The 12,945-nt window shown below is 36.6% G+C and overlaps 1 protein-coding gene across 1 annotated transcript; it reads right to left on the reverse strand.

Moving 5' to 3' along the window:
- Positions 1-4,810: 4,810 nt before the first annotated feature.
- LOC104447596 lies at positions 4,811-5,188 on the reverse strand. Its single transcript, XM_039313963.1, has one exon. The coding sequence runs from the start codon at positions 5,186-5,188 to the stop codon at positions 4,811-4,813; it is 378 nt and encodes a 125-aa protein (XP_039169897.1).
- Positions 5,189-12,945: the final 7,757 nt, after the last annotated feature.

Below are 12,945 nucleotides of genomic sequence, written 5' to 3' on the forward strand. Positions count from 1 at the left end.
GAGCTGGGGTTTGTTAAAGTTGCTGGTGGTGTGGACGTTGGGTGATGGCTGGCTGGCGTGGACGTGTAAGGGTGGTGGTGAGCTGGTGAGGCGTGAGGTGGTGGGATGTGGTGGTGGCAGCAAGAACGAAGGGAAATGGAGAAGGGCTGGTGGGTGAGTGCGGCAGCAGGGAAAGGGGATGAAAGAAATGGAGATGGGCGGTGGTGAAAAGAGAAGAGAGAGGGAAGAAATAATGTGCGTGAAGAGAGAGGGTGGAAGTCGGCTAAAGAAAAAAGGAGAAGGGAGACTCACACACGTAAGGGGGAGAGAGGGAATGGGAGAGGGGAAGAAAGTCCAAGCTCTAACCAATAGAAAACCCTTAGAAATATCTATATGATGATGGCCAACCCCTAAAGTCTTCAGCCCAAGAAGTCTTGCATACCTCCAATAAGAATTTAGCTCTCATTTCTCCCAATTTAATCCATTTTGGCAGTCAAATAAAGCCTTGAAGCAGCCCGTACGAATTTCCCTTGCTTTTCCAATTTGTTCGAAATTGATTTTTCCACAAAATTCCGGACTAGACGAAAATTCTCCGAAAAATGAGATGACGTCGTAAAAATGAATCGTGACACGCTCAAACGTCTGATTTTCGAAACTGAATTCAATTTCATGGTTAAAATGGACCAAACACAATTTTAGTACAATCTAACATATAGGGTAGCTTTTAAGGATTTTAGCACGTTTGACCCATGATCGATAATTTTCAATCTACGTTTGTGCATCTCCGAATCGTAGGCGACTCTCGGTTGTCATATAGATTGCAAGATTTCAATTACTAGTCCATCTGGCCAATTTTGGCTGACTGGTGTTGACGCCAATCGATGGCTAGACGCTAGCAATTTTTAATGATTTTTTTGGATCTTTTATTAATTTTTTCTTTTCTTTTTTTCCTTTTTTTTTTCTCATCTCTTCCTCCTTCGATTGTCCTTGCAATGGCAAGCGAGCCTCCGGCCTGGTGATGGTCACCATAGCCTTGCCAGCCATGGGCGAGGCTGGCTTCACCCATAGGAAGGCCAAGGTGAGGCTAGCTTTGCTCAAATCTAAGCGAAGCCACCTTGCTCGTGGCCCCGAGCAAGGGCTGTGGCCCCGAGCAAGGGTTGCGACCCTCGTCGGCAACCGGTGAGGGCTTGGCAGCCCTCGCCCAATGGCGACGAGCCTCACCAGAGGCTAGCTGGCCACCGCGGGAATAGTCCAAGGAGGAAGAAGAGAGAAAACAAAAGAAAAAATTAATAAAAATTCGAACAAAAAAAACGTGTTAATTTAAATTCATGTGAAAAGAAATTATCTATATAATTAAAATGTCAAGAGCTGATAGTCGGGGGTCCTTTTTATTATTATTTATTCAATTCCCTTGCTAGCAATATTAGACAGAGAATTAATTAAGCCCACGAGAAGTATGAGAATGCTGTGATTTTAGCCCCTAGAAAAAATGATGGAATTAGTTAAACAACCATATGTATCATGTCATGTTCGATCTAAGTCAAGGAGAGTAAATTAAGCCATCAAGTCTACGCTGAAATGCGCCACCATAAAACCCCGACATTGAATTTGTAAATGGGAATCGACTCTTCAGTGAAAAAGAACAAAAAGATGGCCATGGATTTTCAACTTTTTAAGTACGTAGAACATTGTTGTCTGGCCAGTTACATCAAAGGTTGAAAGGGAGGAGGAAATTAACAAAGAGAAGATACTAAAAACCATCTTCATTTCACATCTTCACCACTTTGCATCCTCTAGTTGATAATGCATGTTTGCTTTTGAGGATCAGATTTCTCGTCACCGTGTCTACGTCTGACCTTTGACTCCACATCGTCCTCGTCCCGAGGGGCATTGCCTTCTCCAACAGCTTCCCTTCTAGACAAGAGCTCCCTCACATTTTGGATATCTACAGAAATCCCTAGTGATACCACAATTTTCAGCATATGGTTTTCTGCTGGAACTTGGGCTTTGGTGAACGTTACTGTAGATTGTGCAGGGATAATCATGTCCGTCCAGCAGGGGCACTTATCACTAGCTCTATGGATACTGTCCACCATCGTTACTAACTTTAGACGCTTGAAATATAAGTATTTATCTATTCGTGACTATTAGTCTTATCTAATTAATTATACTAAAAATAGATTTTTTTTTTTTTTTTTACATTAAACGTTTTTAATTAAATGAGAAGGAGTTTTTCTTTTTCCAAATAAAAGTTCAAAAGTTTTTTTCAAGTAGTAAAAGAGGTCTTAGAAGAATTAGTACGTTTAAAATTAATGAGATGAATCTTTCATCTACAAATAGAAATTTAAATATTTTTTAATTCAAAGAAAAAGCTTGAGAAATATTATTAAAGTCTCCAACTTAAATTGTGAATTTTAATTCTGTAAGTGGAACTAGGAATAAAGGTTATATGATAGAAAAAATTATCTCAACACATATGTACACCTATCATGTTTCATGATGTATGCTAAGGGAAGTTAATTAGGCTATGTGCAATAGTATCTATTATTTTCTATCATTTGATTTGAATATGTATGAGTTTGCAATAAATCACTACATACATAGCATATAACTTCTTGCTTTTTTAAATCCATATGTTTTAATTATGTGGATTGAGTTAGGTATGAAATAGGTATGAGTCGGACCGAGTATGGATTTCCGAATTTGTATTGCATATAAATGGATCGAAACTAGTTAAATGAGTCAATTTGAGTAATAATTAAGTTTACAAATGGTCATACTATGATTTTTAATAATCTAATTACATAAATTAATAATAAAAAGCTGACTCAAATAACGAATATTTAATAAATTATTAAATAGCTTTTAATATATCGATATTTAAATTAATCAAATTTCAGTAAATTTATTAATAAGTGATTTGTAGCTTCTCAAAACCTGCTCAAGCATACTATTTTGCCATCGTGCTTTTATGACAAAAGATTATAAATAAAAATACAAACATTCAAGCACGACTAATGAAACATCAACAGTCCAGTAGAGAATTTTTCCAACAAATCGAAATAAAAAATAACTTCTTAATATTCCGAGCATCATCTTAGGCGATCGGAAGTGTTTTTACAAGGAAAAGTACATCGGAAGTCGTAAATCTTGGGTAAGAAATCAAAGAAATTGCAGGACTCGAACACAAAGTAGGAAAAGTTCATAGCCACTTCTAGAGAATTGACAAAGCGGAGAATTTAATGCTAAGTAAGAACATGGAAAGCCAAAATTGACCGAAATAGCTGAAACACCCAAGTTCATGTGAATGGAATTTCCGGAAAATAGACTGATGGTGTGGACAAGAGAAGGAAAATTACAGTTTTCCCATTTTATACATTTGAGAGATGTCTCAAATTTACATCAAGCCCACTAAAGTCCCCAAATATTTGATTTGGTTGAACCTGTATTTAGTGGAAATCAAGAGTGCTATCCATCCAAATGTAGAGGAGATAACAGAGGATGGTAAAGGAATTATGGCCTGAGATATGAGTGTTTGACATTAGGTTTTTGCACCAATAGACTGAAAGCAGGCTCAATGCTAATGCAGATCCATGGATCAGTTCTTTCAGGCTTTAACTGGTTGAAGAAATGGAAATGACTTTGCTTTTGCTCAATTGGTTTATTCAAATGGTTAATGGTTGAGATGATCTTTTCTTTTCTTTCTTTCTTTCCCCAACATGGTACAGTCATTAGATCTCAGAGTTCGTAAGATTCAAAGTATTGTTGTACAAGATTATTTTGCAAGCTGCCACCTCACAACACGATGAACAACCAATGCAATATATGAGGCCCAGACGGACCACCATTCCTGAGCCATCGCTCCATCGAAAAACACCTTATGACCACCTCTGCCTTCGTGGGATAGCTACTGATATCGCCTCCTCATCATGCCTCATTCCCATGAAATCACCTGCAACTTCTGCCATTATCTCCATTGTTAATATGTCTCGAGCTTTTAGCCTGATATACGACACCATACCCGCATCAAAAGTATGTCAAAGCCCCAATAGGAAAGTATGAGGTTTCTTGGACGCTTGGATATGCCGTTGTTTCCAAGTTCAAATTGGACTTTTATTTATGCGCAAGATATTTTGGTGAAGTAGGTTCCAACGTGGGTTCATGACATAGATTCTTCAAGAGGCGGTTTTTGCTTTTCAGTTTTTCTGTAGCAGCACAAAAAAAGTCCATAAGCTGTTTGAATACCAAAGCTTCTTCTTCAAGGGTTTCACTCGGTGATTCGTGCAGTACATCCAATTTGGATTGCTGGTCTCAAGGAAGGTGTGAGCGTTTGGAAGCGGCCAGGTGATTATATGTGATTTACTGTATTGTGTAATAATTACACAGGATTAAACACCGTGGATTTGTGCGTTACTAGAACCATGAAATAGCTGAGCAGTTGAGTGATGGTAACTTTGTAATTCTCTAAGTGATTATTAGATCTTTCGCAGCTGGCTCTCCCCGTAGATTATGTACTAACACTCAATCGAGCTGAAGCAAAGGAAGAAACCACAACACTACGATTTATCCCTTCTAGTTACAAGGATAAGTCTTTAAATGCAAATAAATATCTCCCCAATCAAATCATGTGTAGCATTAGCACATATATTGTGTCGAAGTACATTTTCACAGACCAAACATAACCTGATACTAGAGTAGATCATGTACCTACTTCTATAAAAATTGTCATATATCCCAAAAAAAAAAAAAAACAAAACAAAACAAAACCTATTATTTGATCCCATGTACATACAAAGAACAAAGGAATGAGAAAAGGATGATAAAACTTCTTTTAGATGGCCTCCGGAATACTTTGCAAAGCCGGTCTCCATGAATGATGACCGCCATGCTTCGCGAAACCCAATCCATGACAACTGAAAGTGTTCTTGTTAATCAGAAGAGGCAGGACTTCCTCTAGAGACAGTCCTTGAGCTTCCATTTTCTGCACCAACTTCTCTAGCTCCTCCTTACTGATCTTGATCTTAATCTCTCTCCTGCATGAAGAAGAAGAAGAAGAAGAAGAAGAAGAAGAAGAAGAAACTCTCTGTCCATCAGCACCATCGAGAAGCCTCTTGCCTTCTCCCGCATCTTTAAGCAGCGACTTCCAATCATCACCAGCCCAGATCATGGATGATGATGATGAAGACTCAGCTCTGCAACAGTTTCCCATTCTTGAAATACAAGCAAAATGTCAGCTTGTGGTGAGAGAAGATTGAAGCAATGTTGAATAAGTTATCGTGCTCTATTTGGGTGAATGTGTGCATTTATGGATAAATATGTGTGTGTGGGTGGCGAAGGAGAAGAAGAGAAAGGTCCAGATTCGTGACTTGGTTATGGAGAGAGGATAAAGATGAAGAAAGAGTAAGCAAATAAGAGAGAGAGAGAGAGAGAGAGAGAGAGAGGTGACACGTAAGACGATGGGGACCCACCCGGGATGACTTTTTTGACTGACTAATCATATATCTTCTTATGCACAAACATGACAACGTCAACGGCGCAGCTACTAAATAATAAAAGGAAAATTTTAAATAAGGGCATACAATAGCTATATCAATATCTAAGAAGAGCCTGAAGTGGTTATGACTATTTCAAATAAGAACTTAGTCTCACTAGCTTGCCCGTTTGCAAAAAAATTCCAGCGATCAAAGATATTTTTTTCCAAACACAATTTAAATTTAAAGTTAATTATATTAAAGTTTAAAAATATTTTTTTTTAAAAAGAGGGGGAACACACAGCCGCCCCATTGCTGGTGGGGTGGTGGCAACGGTCAACAGGGTCATTGATGCCTAGACAAGGGCCAACGGCCCCACCGACCAGAGATAAGGGCTTGCACGGGAGAGGATAGCAACCATTTCCTAGATCTGGGCAAGAGGCGCACTTGAGGGCCTTGGGTGAGGGTCGCGAAGCCGATGCAAGGGCCGGTGACCCACACCTCCAATTAGTGGGGTCGCCTGGCCCTCACCCAAGCATTAGTGACCCCACTAGCTATTGCAGCCTCCCACCGACGATGGGACAGCAGCTATAGGCGATACCACAAGAGGGAGGGAGCCCTCCTCCCTTTGTGTTTTCCCCTTCTTTCTTTAAATTTTTAATTTTTTTTTTAAAGTTTTAGTTTTATTTAGTTTTTTTACAAAAATATAAGAAAAGAAAAAAGAAAATATTTAAAAAAACAAAATTACCTTTAATGACTAGTGAGTTCAAGCCACTATTTGATACGGATATAATCATTTCATACCCTTATTTGAAACAATATTTACTTCGAACTCTTATTTGAGAAAACGAGGGTACTTCATACCCTTATTTGGAATTTTTCCAATAATATATTTGCAAAACTGTTTCCTAGATGGCTAGACAAGTTTTGATTTGGTATCAACCTTCAACCTAGAGTATGACCCTATTTAGGAAATGATGCCAAAATTCAAAGAAAATCAAGTGGTGTAATGTTGGGAAAGAGATGAATCTAGAAGTTGACCTGAGATCGAATAAGGAAGTTGCACCTAACCTTGTGATTATTGGACATAATATAGGCAATAGGCATTTGACTCTCGGACATAATAGTCTACACTTCTTATACTGCGTTTTGCTTCAATTTACCCCGTTAAATAAATTGTCCATTAAGTTATCATGCATCCAATGATTATTGATAATCTAATATTACTAAATCACATATGAAACTCTAGTTCTCAAATTTAGAAAATTCATATTCTCAAAATTCCTTGATCGCTCTCTCACAATCTAACCAGCCTGGAGTCACCATAGCTCTCTACCCCCTACCATTAGCGTTAATGTTAGCACTTGTCTGCTTGTAGTCGCAATTATCATCGGCTTTTTTGCGGTCTCATCTGGCCTCACTTGTAGACTCCATAGATGCGTCTCTCCTTTGACTTTGCTCCCTATATCTCTCTTCATAGTTGTCGTCCTCACCTTAGCCTTGTTGCCTTGCATGATTTTAAGCTCGACCTCAATCGTGGAGAGAGAGAGAGTCAGTGGTCCTTAGAATTAACCTCTAACTCCATTCGCAAATGAAAAGGGTCTATCGGTGCATTTGGTTCAGTTTTGGAAATGGGCATTGGGGAAATGTAAATATCTTTGGCCTAAAGGGCTTTGAAAAAATGTAGATTGCATTTGGTAAAAAATTCTTTACAAAACTATTTTAGCATAAATGGTGTGTGGGAAATCTTTTTATAAAAGGGTTTTTGAATTTTTTTATATTAAAACATAATAAACTCTTTACCGACTCTAGTGGGGGTAAGGGTAATTTTGGAATAATAAGAGGTAAAACCAAAAAACTAAAAAAAAAATTGTGAGAGTAGTTTTGAAAATTAAAAATAAAAAAAATAATAATAAAATAGATTCAGCATTTGATCAAATGCTAAAAACTCAAAATTGATTCTTATCAGCATTACCTTTCAACTTTGTCAATGCCAGCATTTGACTAAAAGCCTCTTAGACAGGCTTGTCAAACATCCCAGCATTTCCCCAAATGGTTTTGAAGGCTGAAAGTCTCTCGAGAAAGCCAAACCTAACTATTTTTGTAAATGATGGAAATTTTTTTCATTCATACATTTTTGTAAATAATATAAACGATCATCTTTGGAAATTTCTTTCCATGAAACAAACACATCCTTAAGTTTAAGTTGGAAAATAAATACTTACATAGACACTAATCATTTATTATCTGTATTTCTTTCTTTGTAATATCAATATATCATCTGTTACATATTGAGTATACAGAGAATTTGGAAGCAAGCCGCTAGAGGAGCCTCGTTCCAAGTGCTCAAGCCAAGCCAAAATAGCATTGTTTGATACGTCTTCTGCCGGACCAAGCTATCCCAGCCGAATTGGAGGTGTGAAATGCCAAGGAAATGGCATCTTTTTATTTATTTATTATTTTTTTGGTAGCTTTGACACAACGTGAATGTGAACTTGAATTTGTGAAGGAATCTTTACCACAAACTTGAACTTTCTCTTCCGTTTTCACCTGTACGGGTGACTTTCTTTGCAAAGTGAATTTTGCCTTTTGACATTTTGAATACCTGATTAATTTCACAAGCAGAATAGAGTGCTCTATTAATATCTCATCGAGTTTGTCGATCCCTCCTTGTTGACCATCATCAATTAATACCCTTTTTTTCGTTTTTTTATTTATTTTTCAAGGCCAGGCTGTTCTTTATTGGTGAATGACGTTCAAATCGAGTTACATACATAAGCTAGCAATTAATTTATGTCCATATGCTCCATGACCATCAATTTTCTACCTTATTGTTGCTAAAATTGGTACTCGATTCTGCTATCACCATCATAATCAGCAGAATAAACTTTTCTTCAATCATTGAAATTGTTAATACTTAATTCCTTATTTAAAGGTTTCGATTTAAATTCATGCGAAAAGAAATTATCTATATAATTAAAATGTCAAGATCCGATGTCGGGGGTCTTTTTTATTATTATTTATTCAATTCCCTTGCTAGCCACATAAGATAGAGGATGAATTAAGCCCACGGGAAGGATGAGAATGCTGTGATTCAAGCCCCTAGAAAAATTGATGGAGTTAGTTAAACAACCATATGTATTATGTCATGTTCGATCTAAGTCAAGGAGAGTGAATTAAGCCATGAAGCTTAAGTTGATGTGTACCACCATAAAATCCCAACATTGAATTTGTAAATGGGAATCGACTCTTCAGTGAAAAAAAAAAGAAAGAAAAGATGGCCATGCATTTTCAACCTTTTAAGTCCGTAGAAAATTGTGGTCTGACCAGTACAGAAATGGTTGAAAGGGAGGAGGAAATTTACAAAGAGAAGCTACTAAAAACCATCTTCATTTCACATCTTCACCACTTTGCATCTGCTAGTTTTGGTAATACATGCTTGTTGTTGAGGATCAGATTTCAGGACTTAGAAAGACCCAACGATACTTATCTGAAAGACAATAGTTTTTCAATTGCGCACACGTCTTAACGCCCCCATTCACAAACAAACCTTAATTCTTCTGGCCACCACGTCTGCATCTTAGCCGCGACTCCACGTCGTCCTTGTCCCTGGTGGCATTGCCATCTCCAGCAGCTTCCCTTCTAGACAAGAGCTCCCTCATGTTTCGGATATCTGCCGAAATACCTAGTTTTTCCCAATTTTGCCTTAAGATTTTGGTGATTTAGGAGGGAGGGAGGGAGGGAGGGAGGATTGAACTTTGCCCTAATTCTCAATCTCAGACCATTTTCATTAGATCTGACCTCCCCACAAGAACTCATTTAATAAACCATTCACGCTAAATCTCCACGTCAGACAATTTGCTTGCCACGTTTGTGACTTCCACACAAGAACGTCGTTTAAAAAACCATTTATTCTAAATCTCCATGTCAGACAAGCCGCTTGGAACGTCTGTTTCCATGTCAGCAATTTAGAGATATTTGATCGAAACTAAGAAAGAGTAAATTTGTCACGAGTGTCTTAATTTAGAATTGTTTATGATAAGAAAATTCAATTAAGGTAAATGTGTCACAGATATCAGTTTGAGATATTTTGTAATATTATTCCTTAATATTTTTTTTTTTAAATTTTCCAATCCTTTCTTGTATGGTGCCCAATTGTTGCAGCGACATTTGTCAAGTCTAACCGCAAAATACTAAAAGCCAAGTCAGCATTTTCCTTCATCAAATTGAACAGAGGAACAAATTTACTTGATTGCATAAATTGAATAAGTTTTAGGATTTGATTGTATATATTAAAAGTTTAGGATGCAACTACATATACGTGACGGGTTTTAAGAATTTCAATGTTTCAAAGGAAGAGGAAAAAGAAGATTAATACAATATCTACCATATATTTACCACACATCAAACACACATCTTTGTCATATTCTTAGTTTGTTTTAATTATTTTATCAATGTTTCTGGGGGAAGGCTGGTGCCATAAAACTTTCTTAATCTTTTAGTTCTATTATGTTTAATTTTCTCTTTGTTTGCTTGGATAGCTTGACAAACAGATTGCACGCATTTAGGTTTTGTGGAATTCCTCTCGTCTAGATTCCCGTTGTTTTCGGTCCATGATGGTTCATCCTCTGCCCTTGTGAATGATCCTGAGTGGAGAGCAGCAGTCGGCCTTGTACCAACGAGTTGTTTGTATCAAGATTTTAACTCTTGAAAGGGAGGCTCGTTCTTCCACCTAATTTCTAGCCCGAGATGGTAGAGGAAAGTGAGATTCTATATTTCTTGCTTCTCCCTTTTGTTTGTGTTGACGAACATGTGTTATAATTCAAAGTTGATGCAAGAAAACACAAATCACCAACCATTATCTTTTGTTATTGGAACTTTACTGTCCAATACCTTTTAACTTTGGTTAAGTGATAGGACTCATCGGTTTTTGGTCTGGTCCGATTCTAAGGTGGAACTAGGAATTGGACTGGAAGAACCGGTTCCTAGATTCCAGGACCGGGAACCAAAATGACTAGTCCTGGAATTGAGTACTGGACCGACCGACCGGTCTAGTGGAACTGGTAAATTTGATGTTTTTGGGTAAAAATAAAATGAAAAATGGGAGAAATTGGGAGGAATTAACTGGTCCGGCCTGGTTAGTCTAATCAGTCCCGTTCCCACCTTAGAATCGGAAACTGAACCAACCGGCCACTGATTCCAAAAGTGGGAACTGGGAATCGGACCGCCCTCTTTGGGAACCGTCTAATACCGGCTAGTCCAGTCCAATATGAGCAGTTCTTGATTCGAGCAGTTCCCATTGCAACCCCTATTAAGTGACAAGGGCTCCCCCTGTTTACTATGTTTATAGTTAGCTAACTGAATTCTCTTGTTTATTAATCAGTCATCATATCAAAACTTGACATTTTCAGATTGTGTGTGTGAATAGCTCTATCTTGCCTTATTGTAGCCGGGTTGAGAAAGCATGGGGCAACTAATTTCATGGTCCGCTCTATATAACAGATAGATGGGAAGTTACCCAAAGACTAATTCAATCGAGAATCGAAACACTGCAATGTTTAAATTTTTGGGGCAATGTCATTTTCACCGGGGGAATTAGGATATCCAACAGTTGAGAATACTTATGAAACTTTAGTTTTTATGACGTAGAGATATCAGTGTTTGACACTATAGTTTGCAAATAGATGGGAAGTCCTATCAATTCACCGCATTAGGTATTGACCGGAATAATCTACACACTTCCCATCCACTCATTTTATGGTATCATAGCATCGAATAGGGAACAGAACTTGGGGTATAGGAAAGCAAATATCAAACTTTTTACGACTTTTCTTGAATGTAAATGATCAAACTCGATGCAAAGACATATTATTCACTAAGGCAAGGAAAACAACATATTCCCACAAAATCACGAGGGATTCTTCTTATTGATGAGAATTTTGGAGATAATAACAAATCTGTTTTCGCTTTTCAAACTTAAACCCCTTATAATCATATTTCCCTTTTTTTTCTTGTAACTTGTGGATTAGCCTTTGCCCGGATATTTCTCTTCACCCCAATTTTTTCTCCTTTTCAAAATAGAATTGAATTGATAATTGCAGATAACCATCAAACCGCCAGAGATTGTATTTCATCAACAAGGAGTTGAGTGTGGAGTTCAAACTTACCATGGCCGATCACATTTTAAAAAAGTCTTTTCGACCGCATGTTCAATGATACATGATAATACTATGCAGAGGGCCATGCGATTTGCATGTGATATGAATATCAATAATGCTAATGATATTTTTGTTTAGCGGTTGGACCAACTTCTAATTTTCTTATGCAATAAAGAATTAAATATGGTAGCTGAAATTTAGCTATCAACAACATTAAGTTAAAGTTCGAGGACCGCATTGTAAATTGGGTCAAAATTCAAAGATTATTTATGTCATTTTCCAAAGTATTTTCCAAGCACATTTGAAATAAACTTTTGTTTAGTGAAAAGCTATATTTAAAAACGTCTCTAAGCATTTATCTTGACATATAGTTTAATAATTCAAGTGGGCTTAGAAAATACTGTTTTACTAACCACTCAGCTACTTTATACGGATGCACGTCAAGTCGAAGTCCCTTCCTTCTTTAAATGAGCTTTCCAAATGATTCTTTCATCTACAAATAAAAATTTAAAATTCTTATAATTCAAAGAAAAAAGTTTGAGAAATATCGTTAGAGTCTCCAATTTAAATTACATATACCTTATTATATATTGAATTTGAATACTATAAACTGAACTAGGAATACAAGTTATATAGCGGAAAAAATTATCTCAACATCTATGTAAACCCATCATGTTTCACAATATATGCTAAGGGAAGTTAATTAGACAACACGCAATAATACCTATCATTATCTTCATTCGATTTGAAGATGTACAAGTGCACAATAAATCACTATCTGCATAGCACAAAAGTTCTTTTTTTTAATATCTATGTGTTCTATTAATATGGGTTGAGTCGGGTATACACAAGATAAGAGTCGAATCAAGAATGGGGCTCTCGATTTGTATTATATATAAATTGATCGAAAAAATTAAATTGATCAATTTGAGTGGAAACTAATAATTAATTTTCAGATATGGCCATATTATGATTTTTAATAATCTAATTACGTAAATTAATAATAAAAAGCTGACTTAAATGACGAATATTTAATAAATTATTAAATATTTTTAACAAAATAATATTTATATTAATCAAATTTCTGTAAATATATTAATAAATGATTTGTAGCTTCTCAAAATCTACTCAAGCAAACTATTTTGCCGTCGTGCTTTTATGATACGAGATTATAAATAAATAAATACAAAAAACAAAGCACGACTAGTGAAACATTGATAATCAAGTAGGAGAATTTTTCCAACGAACCGAAATACGAAATAATTTCTTTATATTCTGAGCAGCGTCTTAGGTGATCGGAAGTATTTTCACAAGGAAAAGTTCATCGGAAGTCGTAA

Source organism: Eucalyptus grandis, chromosome 5, assembly GCF_016545825.1.
Source record: "Eucalyptus grandis isolate ANBG69807.140 chromosome 5, ASM1654582v1, whole genome shotgun sequence".
In the NCBI taxonomy this organism is placed as follows: Eukaryota; Viridiplantae; Streptophyta; class Magnoliopsida; order Myrtales; family Myrtaceae; genus Eucalyptus; species Eucalyptus grandis.